At 43.1% G+C, this 23003-nt stretch overlaps 1 protein-coding gene across 2 annotated transcripts in view; it reads right to left on the bottom strand.

Annotated features, from left to right (window-relative positions):
• Nucleotides 1-23003, bottom strand: part of AP2A2 (adaptor related protein complex 2 subunit alpha 2) — a 308871-nt gene that overhangs the window by 64453 nt on the left and 221415 nt on the right. Inside the window, exons 15-17 of one of the 2 annotated variants that reach the window (XM_069223134.1) lie at nucleotides 16949-17112; nucleotides 14693-14770; nucleotides 8712-8794 (exon numbers count right to left, since the gene is read on the bottom strand). In XM_069223134.1, coding sequence (XP_069079235.1) covers nucleotides 8712-8794; nucleotides 14693-14770; nucleotides 16949-17112 — 325 coding nt within the window. The remainder of the gene's footprint in view (nucleotides 1-8711; nucleotides 8795-14692; nucleotides 14771-16948; nucleotides 17113-23003) is intronic. The other variant, XM_069223136.1, reaches the window with a different exon arrangement.

Below are 23003 nucleotides of genomic sequence, written 5' to 3'. Positions count from 1 at the left end.
CTTCATCGGCGATCGAGTCATTGGTGGTGAAGGAGATTTCACTGACAGCTCTATCAATTAATGTTTTTTCTCACTCACCCGAACTAATAAGATTGGAGCTATCAGAACCGACATCGACGTTGTCATAGTGGTGGTGGAAACTGTGGTAGTCATCGTCGTTGTCACAATCGTAAATGGTATCGTCATCGGTGGTACCTTTTTAGATGTTGATGGCTCTGACGAAGGAGAGTGGTGACGGAGCTCCTTCTTGCGACGTGGAAAGGATGGCTTGGAGGAGGCTGACCCTGATAAGGTTTTGGAAGGGACTTTATGGTGTGTTTTGTGGCGATTCCTGCCTTTCTCAGCCTGCCTCGGGTCAGGAAGTCTAGACCTTTTATGAGGCTTTGGCTTTAAGTCACTTTCCTCTCCTGAAGTACAGGATTTTGCCTATAACCATATTAGAAGTCTTCCTTCTCTGTATCTCAGAGTTTTAGCAGAGAAGGTGTGGCATATTTTGCAGTCTTTCACCTGATATTTGGGATGCAGGCAGTACAGACAATCTTGATTCCGTATCATCCACATGGAGCCTTTTCTTGCCACAGGTCTAAAAAGGGCAAAAAAGTCCTTTCTTGAAAGTATCAAGACATGTTCTGAGATGGAAAGTTGTTCTGACAGGAAAACAAACAGAGCAGAGCTTAGGGAGACTACCTTCACAAGACATGCGGTAGAAAAGCTGAGGGAATGAGCCTTTTTTGGGAATATTCTAAAGGGTGCTGGCGCCTGATTGGCCATAAGTAAAAAACAATGTTTTTCAAACAAAAGGACATGGGTAGGTTATATGTTTGAGTTTGCTAGCATTAAAGCCTATGGATATTCTTGCTTACTGCTTTTTTTGTTATTTTTTTTAGGATACTATGGGACTCCCACTTCAACGACGGGGATGATTCAAGCAAGTGAATTTATGAAAGATCCAATACTGGATGAAGAATATTTTTATAGCATCTGAACATAAAACGTCAAAAGATCACACCTTTATGGTAAGGAGCCAATGGACTTGTTGAGTGTTTTAGGAGTACCCTAAAGAAAGCAGTGTAGCTTGCAACTGTTGAGAAGCTCAATTTGAAAACACTATTGACTTCTACTCTACGAGCTTATCCTTCGACACCCTAATCGGCCACAGGTGAAAGTCCTGTGACTACGATGTTCAGGAGAGCAAGGACAACCAAGTTAGCTCAATGGACCACTAAGAGATAAAAATGAAAACATGATTTGTACCAGGGACCTGGTTAATGAACAGAAAATGAAAGTATAAGTGGAAAAGAGACATCTCATTCAGGAAAGGAAATTTGGTGATCGCTTGACAGATGCATGAAAGTGAATCTGAAAATCTGATGCTCCTTAAGAAGTTGAACATTTCAAAGTGGTGTCTTACCAAAGAACACACAGTGACGGCCCAGTGCCCTGGGAAGTCTGTTACCACAACCATTTCACAATTCAGGCCTATGTTGTATCGGTATTCAACTCTAAATGGTGACAGAAAGACTGACTCTGAAAACACAGTGACTGTTGCTGATTCCTTACCATCTCTAGCAATCTCTGAAACTAAAGATGACAGTTTACAGCTTACAGTAACCAGATCAGGACAGATGATCAAAGCGCCAAGAAGATAGATTGAAAAGATATAATTGTACATGTTTTCTCATATATATATATATATGTCTAATTTTATAAAAATTGTAAATGTAGGGGGACATGTAATGCCGTGCATGATTTAGAATGGAACCTTTGGTTTAGAATGTGGGGAGTCCACAGGTACATATAGAGGAATAAAGATGTGATTTACAGCTCTGTGTTTCGCTTACTCCTTGCCAGGCACCTAGGCTGGGGAACACGCTACACACTACATAGAGAATAAAGACCAAAAAGAGGAGGTCTGATCAATTCGTCTGTGTATAACAGTACTGTGGACACTCGCCAACAGTTCTAAATGGAAATAACTGTTAAAGTTAATGCTCAGTAAAATCGGACTGCCACCAAGCCACATGAAAAAGCAACAGAACAGTGTAATCCCAACTTCCCACACTTACATTTTATTAAGTATTGACCTAAAACACATTTTGAATCAATTTACAACACGTAGCAACTATACTAAATTCACTAAGTAATGACTCACTGTGAATATAAATTCACATTTAAGACAACGTTAGCAGTTACACAAACCCCCAACCTTAACAAAATTAGACTATACCATGAGGGGAAGGCCATTACTAAAGTAGTAAGCGTGGAAAGTGGGGATAAAGAATAAGAAGCCCCACATAACATGCTACAGATTGCTTTGATGACAAGTCTGGTTTTGGCCAATAAAAGCAAGGACTCAAGCTCTATTATTTTTAAGGTTCTGTTATTTTAAGCTACTCCATTGATGGTACTGGATTCCAACTCATGTCTGTTCTTGGACTTTTCTTGCTGGAGATGCAAGGGCCCAAACTATAAACAGTCTATGTTTTGTGGTCCTGTACTTGCCTAGATTCATAATGGAAGGCCAAATGGTTCACCATATACAACAACAGTCGATAAGACTTCCAAGCACCTACCATGTTAGCACTTCTGCATGATATGACTGAGATAGCAGGTAGGCCACCGCATTAGCATGGGTGAATTGTTACTTCATTGACTGTTGCAAAGCTGTGTATCTTGAGACACTGCAAACCTCATTGTACTCACAGCCAGAGAGAGTGGCATTCCAAACCCATATATGGACTGTTACGAAAGACTAACCTATAGAGGCAAGATGAGCTATCAGCTGTTCTAAGGATTTCGGGTAAAGGCCCCTTGTATCATTTTCTAGATTGTATTCATTATAAATGGTTATTATATGAAGTTCTGTTTATACCTTACTATCTATGGATGTTACATACTAAATCAGTCATGTCTGAATCATACATTATCGGATACACTAAAAATGGAACTTGCACCAGAAGAATTTCCCTTTGTTTCTCTTAACTCAAGCCACGAAGAAGGACCTTCCTTAGCAGTCCAATTTGGTTTTGTTCTGGATACGAGTGATGTGCACCACACCATTTGCTGGTACTTAATTTGTAAAAGAATAAGTGCAGAGCTCAAAGTTTTGCTCAAGAGCCTGAGGCAGGCGCAATCAAAGGCCAAGATGACAAATGCCAAGACTGTGCAGCCTTCTTTCTACCTCAATCCTCTTATCCAGCACTATACACTCCCTGCCTCTATCTCACACTCGCAGGTTCATCCTCTCTTTCTTCCTTTGTCAGTGTTTTCCTATCTTTCTCTTCCTCATTTCTTCTCCCTCTTGTGCTTTCTTTCTGTTGCTCTGGATAAAAATCTGTTAAGGAAAAAGAAGAGGTGATCCTCAAAAATAAATACCAGTTAGCTACCACCAGCTCAAATTAAGCACTGCTAAGCGCACTGACATACCTGCTTTAGAAACTGAAACTAACAGGAACCTTTAGGTTCTGGTTGCTTTAAGTGTGACTGCTGGTTGGGGGAACAGTTTAGCCCACTCACCACACACCAATAACAGGAGAGGTACCTTTGGAAATCTCCCCTGTCCAACAGTGCTCCTCTAAAGTGAATCTCAGTGGTGGATTGCTACAAGAGAGTGATCACCAACAGTTTCCCACCCCTAGACCACCAGGGAGTTTTCAAAGTGAGGGAGCAGCCCTCCAAGCCTGGGAATTGCTCCCCACGCCCACCAAGCTCCCCAATAGTCTTCCTTCCTTTCAGTGGGCGGTGGCACATTGGGGGTGGAGGGGGGTTTAACCCCAATCTGCCTACTCAAAAATGCAGAAAGCTCACTAGAAATCAGGTCCTGGTCAAGCCATACCTGTAACCCTAAATGGCAAATAGTCTTTCACACACACAGACTCCTTCTCGATCCAGAAGAACTAAACCACTTTTTCACCTTAGTGATTTTAATTTATGGATTTTCAAAATGAATATATCTGGTGATAGCCATTGATTTTCATTTACTACCCAAGCAGAACACAAGCCCAGTAAATGGGTCAGATTCATCAAATTAAGTTTACAAGATTGTCTATGGACAAAGAAATGTCAAATTTCCCAGCATTTGTTCCGTTTTTACCTCTCTAGCGGTTTTGGAGAAGCAACTGTTGTGTGATTAAATATAGTGATGAGATGCTAGAGTTTGAATATTGAGCATGCAAGGGATGCTTCACTCAAATGATTTTTTTAGTTATAGAGAGGTGGCTTTGTCTTTGAGCCTTTTATGAAGGTGCATAATGTGCTCAATCTTCAGACAGCTACTGGTTCGACAATGAATATTATACCACAAATGCAATGAGTGGGAGGAAGTATGTGTAATACAACTCATACTCTTTCTGTGAATGGTTCATCACCTACCAGACCATATCAGTAAGACAGAGACAAAGGATGCTCTACTCTTTTTCGCTTGTGTCTCAGTGAGTAGATCTCTGCTGCCACTGACCTCCATTAGAGGCCTAGCAGAGATAATGGTCTAATCGTTAGTATTGATAAGGCACTAAAAACTTTTTTGCTCTTTAGATTTGTCTCTTGTGGGATTTGAGGTCTTTTTATGGACCTTATTTGTCTGATTCTGCACTTTAGTACTGTCATTCAGTGCATTGCCCTGTTGAAGGGCAGCAAGACCTTTATGAGGCAGCAATTTAACCCAGCAGCAAAGTAATCTCGATAGCTACAAAAACTTGTTTTATGCTGCATGGAAATTTTGGTGACAAAACTAGAAACAACTTTAAAGATCAAAAATAAAATTTCTAAAAAATATTTAAATCAGAAGGTAAAAATAATAATAATAATAATAATAATTTAACCGGTATGACCTGGTTCCCCTTTTCCAATTGTAATCCTTTTGATAGGTAGATTTTTGCTAATTAAATCTCCTTGATTTTGCTAACTTGCTTTAGAATTTATTTTTGGGTTGTATCCTCGACTTTCACAGCTGATCTCCACACCCACACACATCGCAGGACACACACTGGACTCCATCTTCACCTCAAGCAACCGGACCACCATCGAGACCATCTCCAGCCCAGACTGGACCAACCACTGATGCATACACTTCACAATTACCGCACTCAGCAGCCGCACCCGTCCCTCCACGGCCTCCCCCCACAGGAAATGAAACAAAAACACAAACTAGCGACTCACATCTTCGCTCGCCAAATCCCTCCCTTTGACGACGCCAACACAGCAGCAGACAATCTCAACGCATGGATCACACAATGCGCGACACTCTAGCCCCTCTCCACCTGACATTGGCCATAAGCGTACCCAAGAAAGCCAGCTGGTTCACCACCGAACTCCAAGAATCAAAGCGTAGTCACAGATGTTTAGAGAAAAAAATGGAGGAACAACCAAACCAGCGAAGGCCTCACCTCATTCAGAGCCGCAACCGCTGCCCACCGACGTAAAATCAAGAACGCTAGGAAGGATGCGCTCTGGGAGTGCATCAACTCCTCTGCACACAATTCTAATGAACTCTTCTCAGTCATCAACGAGTTCATAGATCCCCCCCTTTGAAGCCACCAGCATCCCCTTGTCACAGGACCTCTGCAACAAACTCTCCTCCTTTTCTAGGACATCTACAACAGCTTCCTCCCGGAAAATCCTGGCACCGGAACCTGTGACTGCCCCCTCCCCCCCACTCCCCCCCCCCCCTCAAGAACCCACCCAGACCATCCACAGCTGGTCCATGCTCACCACAGAGGAAACAGTCAACATTATGAACAGCACCCACTCCGGAGTCCTCTCGAGCCCCTGCCTGCACCACATATACATAAGAGCTAGAGCATCCATAGCTCCGGAACACAATCAACTGCTCCATCAACACGGGCATCTTCCCTGATGTCAGGAAACATGCCAAAATACACCCTCTCCTGAAGAAACCTTCGGCCGACCCATCAGAAATAAAGAATTTCCGACTCATCTCACTGCTACCCTACCCTGCCTAAATACTGGAGAAAGCAATCAACGCACAACTACAGAATTTCATCAAGACCAACAACTCCCTAAACTGCCCCCAGTCTGGCTTCCGCAGCAACCACAGCAAGGAGGCATCCCTCCTGACAGCCACAGACAGCATCAGATTACTCCTAGACCACGGCCACACCGCAGGACTCATACCCCTCGACCTCTCAACAGCATTCAACACAGTCTCCCACAGCACTCTGCGCACCAGACTCCACAACACAGGAATCTGCGGAAGAGCCCTGGAATGGATCCATTCCTTCCTCTCTGGGAGGACGAAGAGGGTCAGACTCTCACCCTACACTTCCAGACCCACAGGAGTCAACTGCGGAGTCCCCCAAGGATCCTCACTGAGTCCCACACTGTTCAACAGCAACATGGGCCTTCTCGCTGCCATCGTCAGAAGCATTGGTGTGAAAATAGTGTCATGCCGATGACACTCAACTCATCATTTCCCTCACCACAGTCCTGGACACAGTAAAAAGGAACTTCTACTCAGGAATGGAAGCTGTCGCCACCTGGATGAGAGAAAGCTGCCTCAAGATCAGCTCTGACAAGACGGAGCTCATCATCTTCACAAACGCCAGCTCAGCTTGGGACTCTTGGTGGCCCACATCCTTCAGCGCCCCCCATGCACTGACTGAGCACGCCTGCAACTTAGGAATCATCCTCGACTCCTCCCTATCAATGACTCGCCAGGTAAACTCTGTTGCCTCCTCCTGCTGGCACACACTCCACAAACTTCAGAAGATCTTCAGATGGATCCCAGCAGACTTTCGCAGGATAGTCACCCATGCCTTAGTTACTAGCAAGCTTGACTACGGCAACGCCCTCTACACCGGCACTTCAACAAAAAACTACAACTCATCCAGTATGCTGCCGCAAGACTCATTCTGGACCTTCCTCACTGAGAGCACATCTCCCAACACATGAGGACCCTCCACTGGCTACCGTTTGAGAAGTGAATTACCTTCAAGCTTCTCACCCACACAAACAAGGCCATACACAATGCAGGACCAGCCTACCTGAACCACTGCGTCTCTTTCCACACCCCCGCCAGATCCCTTCGCTCCTCTCCGCCCAGATGGCCCTGGCCACCATCCCTCGCATCTGCAAAACCACCGCTGGAGGACGATCCTTCACCTACACTGCAGCGAAGAGCTGGAACAACCACCTCAGACAAAGCCCATCGCTCACCATCTTCAGGAAGAACCTCAAGACATGGCTCTTCAGGTGAGGCCCCTCCCCCCGCGCCTTGAGACCCTCACGTGTGAGTAGTCGTGCTTTACAAATACTGACTGATTGATTGATTGTCTTTCAGGTTGTTGTTCTTTGTGACCGCAAGCATTTTCTTTGGGGAATTGCCTAATGCAGGTGAACCTTTCCTTTTGCAAACAGTTACCATCCCAACTTAAAAGTGGGTAAACTTATCAATGGTTTCTTGCAAACCATTACTCCATTTAGTACAGAACCGCAATTATGAAGGGACGCTCTAAACATGCCACTTCATGATTTATCCATTTCTAAACCATTTTAGAAGGAAGTAAACCTTTACTGACTCCTCTTTTTGCAAATAAGAGGGTTTACAAGTGCTCTAACGTGGTGTTGTATATCTCACACTTAGCCACAACGCAAAATGAAGGTTCCAGGTGTACCCCAATTGGAGTGAAAAAGCACTAACTGGATTGAGACTGATCTTATCCACTCAACCTTTCATATTGTCAGTGTGTGCACATACCGATTTGATTTTAAGGAGAAAGTGATATATCATGTGTGGCTGACATCATGACGTTTATCAAAAAACTACACTGACAGGTGTGTTCAGGCACCGCACTCCTGTAGTAAAACTAGGTAAAAAGAAAAATCTGCACTTATGAGCTGATTTAGCTACAGTCCTAAATATGTGGTCGAAAGATTGTCAGAGAACGGTTTCTAAATAAGATAATTACAAAAGCCAAATTAAACCTTAAAATAGTGTGTGGTATTCTGCTCGCCAGAGTTTCTGAATTCAAGGTGAAACACGCCTCAGTCTAGTGAAAAAGTGAAGGAAAATCCACAAGGAGATGGGCTGAGAGCGCGAAATGCAAAGAGCCTACGGGTTTATTTCTGAGCTTATTGATGTAGCAGCCAGAAGACTGTGTGTACATAATAAACACAGAACGACGATTAAACACACAAATCTGAATTGCCCTTGAGTAATCACTGTGAAGTTACTGATGTTTTGAAGTTAACAAATTCACTACGTTTTCATATTAGCAAGACCTGAGCCATCTGCAACAGGGAAGTTTAAGGCACGAGGCAGCCAGAACTTTGTGCACTAGCTGAAGCGGTAATTCGCATGTACCCACTTTTGTGAGGCACCAGATTTGCTATGTTAATCAGGAAAATTGAGATTATGGAATATGCAGCCTGTAAACCCCAATAAACCAAGTTAATGGAACATTCTTCAAAATAAAACAAAATCAGGGTGAACCTTTCAAACAATGCTGGAGTAAAGATTAATGTACAATACTGCAGCAGCCTTGTTGAAGCAGTATCCAGCACTAAATTCCGTTGCCATGGGTCATATGAGGTTTCCTTCAAGAAAGCTACAACACTTTTATACAATGTTCAATTCACGTTGTCATAGATGAAACGTTTTAAAAGAAAAAGCTTGTAGTAAAAGCAAGACTGGATTGTATATGCTCAATCCACAAGCGCACACATATACACATGCACGCGCTGGTGTTTCTTACCCAGGTTTTGACGAAACTCAGACTTGAGACCGATCTGTAGCAGCTGATTTTCATAAAGAACACCATTATTTTTGCATACAAACCTAGGAGGAAATTTGAAAAAAGGGTAAGAGTACTTTACTGTAAGCAGATATTGTATCAAAGATGACAACACCAGGTTAAACTCCAGGCGACGGAGGGGGACATGCAGCAAGCAGAGACAAACCCGGTACCAGAAGCACCCTAGAAGTGCACTCTTTAGGAATGAATGCAGGCCTAGCTCTTAGGACAACTGTTTCCTTGTGAAATACAAGACGGGGAGGATAAGTAGGAAAGGCAGGACTCTCTAACCATCCTAGTCTTATATCCAGTTGCATGAAATCCACTTGGTACAGGTAATCTGTATACGAATTTAAAATCAGATGAAGACATCACACTTATCAAGAGTTAGATTTGTAGTAACTCTTATTATGGGCGATGTCTTAAACTCTAATTTTATAAATTGTTATGGGTACAGCACCTACCTTAGAGCTTCCTTGATCACTACAAATGCAAAAAAGGAACACACAGGGCTTCGCTCACACGGTTTCATAATAATATGACATACTTTCAGATTATTTATTTATTTTAGGGTATTTATGAGCACAGCCTCCACTGCCATGGAGTCTCCTTTCACTAAGGACTAGGCCCTTAATGTAAAGTGTGATACTGACTATAAACCGATCCAACAAGGAGAGGTTCTACTTGTCGAGGTTAAGGAATTAACAGGTTTCTGCTGTTTACAGAACCAGAGAGCGGAAGGTCTACACAAATACATTGAGTGAGTTCACAATATGATCGCTCAATACCCTGAAGGACTTATCCCACTTCTTATACCTACATTTTGATTCTGCATGAAGATAGCAGGTGGAGGAACGCAACAAGCACATAAGAAACAACTTTATTTTTTTAATGCAGAAATCCGGGTCTGTAGCCATGAAATGCTCTATACATGATAGATGAGATCATAATATGAGGTCCCCATCTTGGTCTTTGTCAGTCTGAATACATGAGGAACCTCAGGCGGTCTCTAGTCATGCCACTCCTCCAGCTATACTGACCCTGCCACATCACTCTTTGACCACCTGCTACCCATCTACGAACTGTCTCTGCTATTCCAAAAGGTTAACTCACTTTCTTGATAGCTCAGCAATGGTACTTTAAAGTTTTTTGCCACTTTGAAGGTCCAACGTCAATTTCTTACAACTGCTTTAAAACTGGCATGTAAGCAGTCATCTTGAAAGAAAACTTTAAGGAACCAGGGCCAGAAGTCTCCACTGCCTGTTTAAGGAGGAAAATTATTTCAGGATTCCTTAGAAACTTAAAATCTAAATTGGAGCAAACAAAAGAAAGGGAAAAAGAAATAGCTAAAGGCGAGAATCTTAACCAGCTAGTCACACAAGACACCTTTTTCAGTGTCAAAGGGCAATCTCTGATTTTGATGATCACGCTATTTGGAGTGGGGGGAGGAGTGAGGGTGTAAAAAATCTGTTTATGTCTGGTAACAAATGGTCCAAACTAACGTAGAAAGAGTCCGGGGAGGGTGTCATGTTTTTCTCAGCAGACATGCACTTTGTGGAACACACTATCTTAACAGCTAGGGCTTGAGTGACACCTGCTTCAAATCAGGAAGGCAATCAAAAACTTGTTGAGAAGTACAAGAACCCTGCTCTAGGAAACATGGATAATGTGAGGCCACTGCTTCATCTAACAAATTATAGTCCATGTTCTCTTTAAAGTAAGGCGATTTATGTAAAGAAACCTTAACCCATCAAACAGTAACGTGGGAAGCAAATGTGCATATAGTGAAATCCATATACAGAGAATGCCAGGGGAAATTATTTTCACATTTCTTCTGGATTTTTTTTATCACGGGGGGCATGGAGCACAGCCATAAAAGACATGTGATTAACTGACTGCCACTAATCATTTACCTTAAGGGTATAACTTGTGAAGCCCCGTAGCTAAAAGAGATCACTCTCAAGTTGAGCAGGTGTGTGTGTTTGTTGTGTGTGTAGGGAAGGTCAAGTGGCCTCTCACAAACAGGACAGCAATGGTATGATTGTGTTTTGTACAGGTCCACAAAGGAACCGTGCACCGTAATTGAAAGAGAAGCACTCATACATTTGTCTGTCAGTTCATATAATTTGCGTGTGCCGGAGTTGGTTCTTGTCAGAGACGATAAACCCCTAATGACTATTGGTGACTGATGTGAAGTTTCAGTGTGAACTGCCAGAACGTCTTTGAAGCCACACAGGAAGAGGGGTTCTTGGCAGACTCAAGAAACACTGATTGACAGGGAAGACTGCAAGTGTTTAAAATGATGCCGAATGCATAGGAGATGTGAAGTAGGTTGTGAGGATGTATTACAGAAATCAATTTCAGTGCATGGAGAAACGCTGTATGTAAAAAAAAATCTTAGCTGAGATGAGACTATTTGAGAATCCACATATAGTTGCCCTTTAAGATTGTTCTTGGTATGTCCCAAATAAACAGTTTGTAGGGTCATCCAAAGAACAGTGCTTGTTATCAATTTCAGCAAGTAGGGGGGGTTGGTGGAGTCTTTAGATGTGGGAGTCGCTAAGAAGTTGGTGGGGGCGAATGCCATCGTTACAGTCAGAGGAAGCTGGGCTGCTCTTGGGCTAGTTCAGTATTCTACAAAAACAAACCTCATTACACCACCGAGCTGAAAACAGACCGCTAGAGTATTGTAGTATATTCTAGGTCATTCTATAATGACTTTATAAAAACGTTCCTACAATGAAAGAATTAAGAGTATTTCTGGGGGAATAAAACAATAACAAATATTTCTAAGTGCATCTCATTTTACCTTCGCTGGGGCTACAATTCTCAAAATGCTTACTTGATGAAGGACGTGGTACATGATTTTACACCTTTACAGAGAAACAGTGACAGGCTCAAAAATGACTCAAACAGTATTATGACTAAAGAAAGCACCCAACTGACTACTGAATAAATATTGAAGAGTGCGTCAGATGGAAGTAAGGATCAAACGTTACTCGAAGGAGCATAGAAACATTTTTAAAAAGCAAATGAAAAGTACACATGTATGACAATTTCATTAGAATGGGGGATGCTGTGGGTTGGAACTTCAAGGTCATTGTACCGCATGTCAACAGAGTTATATGAGAAGTGTGAGCAGGACATACATTTGCCTTCCTCATGAAGGACTGTAAAGGCAGAACAGTTGGCGAAAGAGGTGCTGGAGGCTTTGATGTAAGGCATGGTCAGAAAGAAGGTTGGCCGTAGTGCAGCAACAGTGGGAATAGGGCCCTGCATCGATGAAGCGCACAAACTGGAAAGCACTCAATAAAATTACAAGCTGATCTATGTAATTAAGTCTGTGAGAAATCTCAGTTATCCATGCAGTGTATGGGTTACACCATACTGGAATGTATAAAGAGTGCTAAGAGAAAATTGCAGGGGTGGCTGTCATTCTTGTTGGTTGCAATTTGTTTCCAGAGAGATCAGTTAAATCCTCACCCAGGAGGTAGTTAAGCAGGTCAGTGGAATGTCACAAGTATGAATCTCTTTGAATATGGGGGCACTGTTGACTTCACACTATAGTTTACTGTAAACAGAAATACAAAGGACTTCACTTTTGGGAAAACTAAGACCAAAACCAGAGCCTTAGCATGTCTTACCAGCAAGGCTTTAGCAAATTACTTTAAACACTTTACGCAGCCATTACATGGTAGATGAGAGCCCATTACAAGTCTGTAATAACTTGGAAGTATTTTATCCAAGATATCAATGATAATTTACATCGAGAGCTGATGACTGCTCACTGTCTGAAGGCTCTAGCTGTAAGGGTGGGCAGAGGTCAGCAACACTCAATACCCCATTCCTCTTGATACTGTTCTCCTTTTAATCTCAATTACTGTGGGGCGCTGGCACCTACCCAGGCGACGTTCTGTTTGCACCCTCTGTATTCAATACAATATCCACACACTGTGGATATACTGATACATCAAAGTCTACAGCCCGACTATGCATCATGTGCAGTTACTTTACCAGTAAGGAGATCCCCAGCTTCTTCTATTAACAGAAACCTCTCTCGCTCAACCAGATTACAAACCCGATGCTACCAGATTACAAAAACTGAATTTTCGGTAGGTTTATGTGGAACCATACATTATCTTTCCCTTGGCCCTGGCGCCTAATTTACTACCAAAACAAAGCACAGGGGTTTTCTATTTCAAGGCAAATGATCATATACCAGGGTTGAATTTGGTACAAATAGCTTAAGTTACAGAAAATGGCAAAATAGCCAGAGAATTATTCAGTATTTGACACGCACATAGAGACGCAATAAACCCTGTGAACGAAATCAAGCAAAAACAGTTTCTCAAATGACCTCAGCTAACTGTGTGGTGCTCTCTACAGATAGAACCTAGTTAAAAGTAAACGAATGTTGACTAAATTTGATTAAGGGCAACGAAGTTGTAACAGTGAAAATGTGGCTGCAACTAAATTGCGCCTTGGCTAAATTGCACTTTTGGATACATGTGCATTCGTCATCTTCGGAAGATAAATCACAAGTCTCTTTTCTACATTCAGTCACCTCTACCCATTAGCTACCTTCTGATTGGGGAAAGGTCACCTGTTACGATTTGTGAGCTACTATCGAATTTTGTTGACTGATCACTGAGAAAATGATTAAAGATTACCTGGGCAGTACATAAATTGTGAGTGGTTTTAAAAGCCCTTAAGTTCAGTTTAAGTTGTCTAACTATCTGTAGACTGGCTTCCATGGCCTGCCAAACAAAAAAAACTTCAACAAGAGTCCTGAGTAACAGGCCGGTGATTCAATGACTACCATTCATTGATGATATGTACTCTAACTGAGCAATCTTTAATAAAATATGCTGTTGTCTCGAAGCTGTACCACGTACCATTAACCCTTCATATCCTATGACCACGCAGTCTCTCTTCCAACATGGAGCAAACAAGCACAAATGCAAATAATGTTACAGAAAGGCAATTTAAAGATTTACCATAGCCTTAAATTGGAAGCCAGCACCGTTCACATTTAACACAATGTGAATGGTCATTACAATTATTCCTGCATGAAAAATTAACAAGCAATAAAAGACGGACTTTCTGATTATGTTTTCATATCCAAAATTTTTGCATTGAGTTTGCATACTCATATCATCAAACCAGAGACAAACGTACATCAAAAAACAAAAAATGCCAATGAACAGTAATGAGTCTGGAAATATAACAAATTGAACACAACATCATTGAGCTTGGGCAGATACCCAGTTGTGCGCTAGGTTTGCAGGTGTGTTTATCAAGTGAAGGTATAATTGCTAATGTACACAAGATGTGTAATTTTTTTTAAATCCATGTTGAAGTATGTTAAAGGTAGTACTGTGACTGTAAACGGATCGGTTGTACTAAGTAGTAGTAGAATTCTGGTTACCAAATGGTTTGAAAATGGAACCCGACTGCCATAGGGAAGCTGTAGTAGGTGTTACAGATAATGGATTCTCCCAGCGTAAACGAACAATGATTGAAGGTTTCTAAAGCGGAATATCAAAGGTAGGTAAACTACAGAAGGAAGCACCACTTTTGCAAGTGCAAACCTTTACAAACCCAAAGATGAGGTAAATCTGAATGAGGTACACTTTACATATTAAGATGATTTAAAAACTAACTGCATGGGTTTCAGACATACAGCCATGAATATATCAACGTTCACTTTGACACATGACTATGCTATCTAAGTATCAAGCACAAACTATTATCCATATGGTCCATGCTCAGGAACACAACTTTCCCTTTCCACCAAGACACAGATACATGGAAATACAAATTAAGTCATGGTTTCCCGCTTCTTCCAAGATATGTGAACTTAATTGGAAGTGGTGATAGTTCTCCGGTTACCAAACAACACAACCCCAGGAGGGTAAGGCCCTGCATGACCGATTGCTTACTTGTGGATCAGTTCATCAGCATCATGCACAGCAGCAGCAGGTTCCTCAGAGGCCACCTCGGGGGCAGCCGCGTCAGGGCTAAGTCAAGAAGCAGAAAGAAAGGAAACAGGAAAGGCAGCAATAGAGAGGTCAACAGTCAAAGAGTTAGTACAAAGAAAGGGAAGCAGTGGTGTCGCTCCAGAACTCCCACACCCACAAAACATAAGTTAGCCGTGCCATATCTCACACAGACAGAACACTGCAAAGCACCACAAACTGATCCATACGCCATGCCATGACCAAGGAGGGCTAGATAAAAGCTGTTAGATGACATATGAGGAAGTGAAGGATGCACATGTATGGCTCCTTCTGGTTAGGCTGTGGAACTGGAGCGGGCAAAAAAAAAAAATTAAAAAGTGGTAAGTGTAAGAATGAAAAAGGGATAAAACAGTTTTAAAAATAGGGTGTTGGCAACCTTTAGGAAGAGTGCCCACAACAGCAAAGCAAAACAACATTACAAAAAATATGTTGGACAGTCGATTAAATTCATAGATGGCTCACAAGTAAACTCTCCATTCAATAAACTGAAAACAGTTTCAACTTTAGTGTGTCAATTTCTAACGTCTTTAAGAAGCAGAACATTTCCATGAGTAGCTATGGAATGCTCAGAGTTGGCAAGGATTTGGCCATCATCAAGAGTAAGTAAAAAGTGCAAAAATGGATAGGGCAGCTGCATGGCCAACTTCAACACGGACCACAGATGCGGCTCACCACCCTCAAGGATAACATGAATGATGATGGCTGGAAACAGAAGCGGTAGGTAGGACAGTAACACCACCCAAAACTGTGATCTTCTTCAGAATATGTCTATGTAACCTGCTCAAATTAACAGAAGTACAGCTGTGACATGCAACACAATGGTGTCCTTCATGTCATGTTAGTTTGCAGGCATGACAGGATCTGGATAGCCACAAACTTGACATCAATAACTTTCCAAACTCAGAAAAAGGATCTCTGAACAATTTGGAAAACTGCTCAACTCCATTATCGGGCTTTTGCCCGGGTCGTTTTCATGTAAAACATGGTCTCAACCCTTGAATCTGGTTGCTTCCTCCGTCACGAGAGGATCTGTTAACTGCACATAGGCTGAGACCTTTGCAGTTTAAGACCGATTGTCTAACATTTCTCGGTTTAATGTTAAGCTTCGCCAATTAATTATTTTTTATTTCAAGTCACTTTGCCTAGGATTAGAAGGACATGAAGCATTAGAATGCAGAAATGGTGAAGACAAGTATAACCGTACCTTCTCTTTCTTCAGATAATTACATTTCTAAGACCGTTTTTAGCCAAGAGGAAAAAAAACTGTGCCTTGCTTTAAAGGTAACATTTTTTTAATGCACTCAATAAGTATGTGAAAGAAAAGAGGCACATTCCAACTTAATCAGCTGTGTATCATCAGGGAGTGCGATGTGTGTTCCACAACACTGTCTGCTTTATCATCCATGAAGAAGTAATCCCAAATAAAGCTCAACATCGAGAGCACTATTTTTGTAACCATTGTTTTATAGCAATTCTTATTGTACTTCTACTAGTTGCAAGCACAATGCATACTGGATGTTGCTATTACCTATTTATTGACACTCAAATCAAAACCTTAGAACGGTAGGAAGCAAAGTCTGTCTTGGCAGGATTCAAAGTTTCGACCTTCTGATAAATGCAGATGTTATTATTGAACAAAAATTCAAAGAACCACATTGGAGAATTTTGAGCCAATAGCAACACACTCTAATCGTGATGCTACCAAGCAACTCTACTCAGGGAGGGTTTCCCTGTGTTCTCAGTTTATCTTCAAATGGGTCACACATTCACACACTGGAAGATCCAAGGCTTTAGACACCACCTACAATATAACTAGGGGTGGTGGAGTTGGATGTTGTATAGATTATGCAAGGTTCATAACCTTCAATGGGAGATGTTTTCAGTGAGGACTGGCTGTTCACTGGTTAATGATTTCAAAAAGAACTACAGTCTTCACTATTCAAGCTGCAGGGGTTTGGGGGAGACTAATGTTGAAATAAGCAACAAGATTCAGGCATGGAAATGAAAATACATGTGGTGTGAGAAAATGGGAGTATTTGTGGGGCAAAGCCACCCTTTACTTTTCTTATGAGCAAACCAATTCCACTTTAAGTGGTTATCCTTTGAGGGATATGTCTAGGAGACATTTCAAAGAGAGGTGGCCATCTAAAAAGACATTCATCACTATCTGGGAAATACCTTGCAAAGTTGTCTTCAGAGCCAGCAGCAAGAGGAGCCACTGCAGATGCAGCGTCAGAGAAGACATCCACTAGCAGGCTGGCGCTGGAGGCTGGCGCTGGAGCTGAGTTTGTGGACGGAGCTGCACCCAGGCCCAGCAGATCTGCAGATGGAGAAGGTGTAGACTGCATAGACAAAAGAAGATATTTTTCAAAATCATTACTAGTCACTTTAAGTGATTCCAAAATTAATCTTGGGTATAGATCATATTAAAAATGTATGGACGGTATATCACGCAAATGCTAATGTCCACAGCCTCTACACTTCATCAATCCACCAAACTTTTTTTGATAGCTACTGGTCACTTTTAAAAAATGACACTTCCGCCCAAAGACCAAATTCAAATAAAAATGTAAGGACCATTCAGGGTCCTACATGACCCCATCAACCAGATTACCCCACATTCTGTCCATCCCTATCTGTTTTGACTCTAAAATACAAAAAGAAATTAAAGCATAAACATCACACAAAAATAACTTGTTTATTTGTTAAGATTTCACATTTTCAAAAATATTCACTGCACAACGCAAGCAGAAGCCACTCACGTACTGTAGCAACACCTCAACACATTAGAATTTGTTCATGCTGGCTTAACTCCCATGCACCATAGAAAAACAGATACTTCACTACATGTGTTCCAGAAAAGCACGGGGTTTTCACTTAGAGGGACAAGGTCAGCCGCAGAAACCCCACACTGTATTGGTTACACAAGGAATGACCTGATCTCATAGTTTGATAAATAATCTTTGCTCATTTGATAGTACACTACTTAATCAAATGCTACTACATCCAGGTAACATTCCATTTTATAAAATGTTAATGTCCAGCCAGTCAGAGACAAGGTGCCACTCTTTCCCAGGGAAAGAACTATTGAATAACCTGCATGGTAGCTTTGCAGGGCATGCTTTGAAAAAATACAGAGGAACAGCAATTTTTGGGAACATGAGCCGTAGCTTGAGTGAGGGTTGTACAGACAAGCATTTGCTCAAGTTAGAGCTATTAGCGTTGTAAATTTCTAACTGGACTTTTCTTGCCTCTTAAATTAAAAATTAAAAGTAAAACCGTTGACATAGGGGGGCCAATTCAAAGCGCCACAGCCTCCATGAGCGCAAAGGAGAGACACAAAAGGAAAAAGAAGTTCCCTCACAGTCAAACGTATCAGCAATTGTGCAATTATCCATGTAACCGGGTCGATTTTCAAGGCCGTAACCAAATTACCCGAAGGAGGAACAAACGTAAAGCATTTACCAGTGATAACAAATGATTTTTGAAAGGCAAGCCCAGGAACGAGTGAAAGTGATGGGCGTGGTTAAAAGCCCACAGATAGATTACAACATGTCAGATCGCTTGCACGCTTGACCTAAAAAAAGGTTTGTCCGACTACTATGCTCAAGTTCACTGTACTCTCACACTTATTACCTGCTTTCACTATCCCACTTTGTTGGAAAGCAAGACATCTATCTGGTCATAGGAATAAGTTACTCGTGCACTCTAGTGCCCTACCTACCTCAGGCCTAAGCTGCTTCTAATCACCATGACCTACCTTCCATGCTGAAAGTTTGTGCCTATTTAAAATGCCATCTCTGCTGGCGGACAGTTGAAAAGTAATTGAGCGATGACACATTAATGATCAAGAATATACACATTCTGTCAGCACTTTGTCAGTTTACACTATAACCCAAATTAGATGAGGTGTCCCGATATATCGTGAATGTAAATGGGCAAATGTTAGGTCAGTAAACCAACAAGAAAAGGAATGAATGGAAACTAGAAAGCACAGCCTAATCCTCTTTAATCAATCTTTGGATAAGCATGCTTTGATATAAGCACACATTAGTACACATTAGACTCCAGTTAACTTGTTTTAGAAATCTCAGATGTGGCCCTCTTTTTGCAATTCTAAAATTATTTGGATAATTAAAACCACTTCCGCAAATAGCATGGAGAGAGAGAGTGTGAGATATGAGAATCGCTTGCTTGTCTGTAGGTGACAATTTGTGTCACATGTTTATGTATAGTGGTTTCTGGTCATTCGTTGTTTGATTCTGTGCCCAGATATCGGGCAGTAAGACAAAGCTGAATTCACAGTCATCAGCTGCGGAGCACCTTCAGGTGCATACTTTTTCATCTCTCTTGCTAACCATCTCAGTCAACATTCCTTTCTATGTAACCTTGAGTTTTGGAGTTCGATGACGACCTTTTCCAGGACTCCGGCTATCCTCTCCTGTTTCTACTGTAGGTACCTATTTCATCTTTTCCACGCTAAATGTCTTACATTCTACAAATTTTTGGATGATGCAGAGCTCAATCTAGTGGTGATGAGCAAGTTACTTACTTTTGGTAACGCATTATCTGGAAGAGGCTCGATCTAGCTGCAGATTCCTTACCTTAGAATTCCCCGGCGTCAGCTTGAAATCCGGACCTTTTGCTGAGTAATATATTTGCGTGGCGTCGTTTGGATCCGCGTTGCATCGTCAGCGTCATTGGAGCTGTTTGTGATGTCACAGTCACCTATAAAGGCAACACCCAGGCATATGTAAGTAATTTCCTTTCCCACAAACTTCCACGCCAGAAGCGCTGAGCCATGAAAATAACCAACGATTTGTCTGTGCATAAACCAGGGCCCTGAAAGGGACAATGCCTGACCCTATCAGACTTGTCCGCAGAGTGGGGAGGCATGGGTGGGTGTAAGGAATCTGCAGCTAGATAGAGTCTCTACCAGATAATGCATTACCAAAGGTAAATAACTTATTCATCTGATAGAGACTTCTAGCTGCAGATTCCTTATCTTAGAATAGATACTTAATCCATTATCTCCTGGTGGTGGGCTGCGGACAGATCTTTTTATTTTCTACACTAACAGAGTCCTGTGGGACCCAACGGGCAAAGTGTCCTTCTCTACGTACTTGATTATCCAGGCAGTAATGTCTTGCAAACATGTGCAATGAGGCCCATGTTGCCGCCTGACAGTTATCCAGAACTGGAACACCTCGTACCAGTGCAGTTGCAGCAGCCTCACCTCTAGTGGAATGAGCCCTCAAGCCCTCAGGAGGCTGCTTCTTGGCCAGTGTGTAGCAGATCTTGAAAATTCCAGCGCAAAATGGTTTGTTTCTGCACTGCCTGACCCTTCTTTGCTCCCACGCACCCCACAAAGAGTTGGCCATCCACCCGAAAGTCTTTTGTGCGCTCAAGGTAGAACGTCAACACTTATCCAATCGGTGGAGTTGCCCCTCTTCTTTAGAGGGATGTGGTGAAGCAAAGAAGGTGGGCAGGGTGATGTTCTGACCCAGATGAAATGGGGTCACCACCCTGGGAGGACCACCTTGTCTGGAAGCATGGTGATATGCCGCAGTTTGGGTAAAAGACCCTGCAAATCACTCACTCTCCTGGCAGATGTTATTAATATTAAAAATGCTGTTTTCATAGTGAGCAGCTGGAGGGGACAGTTGTGCAGTGGCTCAAAGGGAGCACACATGAGAAAAGTGAGGACTAGATTCAAGTCCCACTGAGGCATGACAAAGGGCGTAGGGGGAAACATATGTACAAGTCCTTTAAGAAATCTATTCACAGTTGGGGATTTGAATAATGAAGGGAGCAATAATGAAGGCTGATCAGGCAGCCAAAGGAACGCCGATAATGCGGAAAGATAGCCTTTGAGAGTGCCTAAGGCAGAACCCTGTTGGGCAAGAGATAAGAAAGAGAAGGATCTCAGAAAGAGAAGCAGAAAGAGGATAAATAGATCGTTCTGTACAATAATATACAAAACGCTTCCAACAGCAAGCATATACTGTCTTAGTGGAGGGACACCTGGAACCCAGAATAATGTTACAGACTTTGGGAGGAAGGTTGAAAGCAGTCAACTGTCACTGCTCAATCTCCACACATGAAGGCACAGAGTTGACAGGTTCAGGCGGAGGACCTTCCCCTGCTGCTGCGACAGAAGATCTTTCCGAAGAGTCAGCCTGATTGGAGGATCGATGCTCATTTTCAGAAGCTCGGTATACCAGACTCTGTGCCCAGTCCAGAGCCACAAGGATTACTTGGGCCCAGTCATTCTTGATCTTCTTGAGAACTCTGGGCAGAAGTGGTATGGGCGGAAAGGCGTACCGGAGGCCTGAACTCCACTCACGAATGAAAAGCGTTGCCAAGCGATTGCCGCCTCAGAAACGTGAACACGCAATACTGCTGACATTGTGCGTTCTCTGAGAAGGGGAACAGATTTAACCAAGGCTCTCCCCACTGCTGAAACAGCCTTTGTGCCACCTCCAGATGGAGACACCACTCGTGATCTGCTAGCCATCGACGGCTGAGTTTGTCAGCCCTGGCGTTCAGAGAATCTGCCAGGTTTAGAACCACCAGAGTTATGCATGGTTGTTCCAGCCATGTCCAGAGACGTAGGGCCTCTTGAGAAAACGTCAACCGCCCCACACTGCCCTGCTTGTTGCAGTAACACTTTGCGGGGGTGTTGTCCGTGAATACCTGCACCATCATCTTTTTTACAACAGGAAGAAATTATTTCAAAGCCAGTCAGATCACCTGGAGCTCCAATAAGTTGATATGGAGTCCAGATTCCACCGGAGACCCGAGGTCTCTGATCTCCAACTCTCCCAGATGGCCGCCCCATCCCAAAAGTGACACATCTGTTAATACTGAGATGGGATGGGAGAGGAGCATGCCTCTGACCCAATTGCAGTTCACTAACCACCACCACAGATCTTATGCAGTTCCCTCCAAGATCTGAACCAAGTCAGTGAGATTCCCCTGATGCTGTGCCCATTGGAACTTCAGGTCCCACTCCAGAGCCCTCATACACCATCTAGCATATTTGACTAACAGAATACAGGAAGCCATGAGGCCTAATAGCTTCAGTCTGTCTCATCGAAATCCAGGATAGAGGCCGAAACATCAGTATCATAACCTGAATATCCTAGACTTGCTGCTCGGGAGTGAAAGCCCCAAACTGCACTATGTCCAGAACAGCTCCAATTAAAGGGAGCTTCTGAGAGGCAGTCAGGTATGACTTCGGCATGTTTATAGTGGACCCCAGCGAATGCAGGAGGTTTGCCGTAGTCTGAAGGTGGATGACGACACTCTTCAACACAGCCAGTCTTCGAGGTAGGGGGAGTCTAAAACCCATAACCAGCAGCGATGAGCTGCTACCACTGCCATCACTTTGGTGAACACCCGAGGGGCACTGGTGAGGCCAAAAGGGAGCACAGTAAACTAAAAATGCTTGTGGCCTACCTTGAACCGCAAGAAGCGCGCGTGGGCAGGGAGGATGGTGATCTGAAAATACGCATACTCTAAGTCCAATGCTACCATCCAGTCTCCTTGACCTTGAGCAGACAAGACCTGAGCCAGAGTGAGCATCTTGAATTTTTGACCTCCCGCAAATCTAGATTAGGGTGAAGACCCTTGTTCTTTTTGGGAATCAGCGGGAATAACAACCACTGCCTTCTTCTGACATCAGGACCCTTTCTATAGCTCCCCTGGCCAAGAGAGCCGTAACTTCCTCACAGAGCAAACCCAAAGGATCCTCCATCAGCTGTTCTTTCATTGTAAGCATAGAGGGAGGAAAAGACTGGAAGGGGAGGGAATAGCCTTCTGTATGACCTGCAAGACCCATTTGTCCGATGTTATGGACCGCCAGTGAAGGAGATGAAACGGGCGCATGAGTTCTTGCGGAATCACACTAGGAGATCCTTAGGTGCTGTGGAGTAGGGGGGCTGGGTTGTGGTCAGACCCTCTGGGCCTCTGGCCAGACCTCTGGCCAGACCCTCTGGGTCTGAAGGTACCACAACCTCGTAGCCAAACAAGATGCTGACCTGACGGCCGGCGGTGGCTGGTCTGTGGATGCGTGGTACTGCTCCCCTTCCAAAACCTCGAAAGGGACGAAATGCAGACTGTTGGTGAGGGGGTCGCTGAGAGGCCCAAGGGCCTGTATGTAGACAGAGAATACTTGAAACGCTCCAGCGTGAGACCCACGAAGGGCATGTCCATAAGGTTTGTTTGGACA

This window comes from Pleurodeles waltl, chromosome 3_1 (genome assembly GCF_031143425.1).
Source record: "Pleurodeles waltl isolate 20211129_DDA chromosome 3_1, aPleWal1.hap1.20221129, whole genome shotgun sequence".
Taxonomy (NCBI): Eukaryota; Metazoa; Chordata; class Amphibia; order Caudata; family Salamandridae; genus Pleurodeles; species Pleurodeles waltl.
Note: the sequence above shows the minus strand (reverse complement) of the source record. Positions and strands in the feature narration are given on the sequence as shown.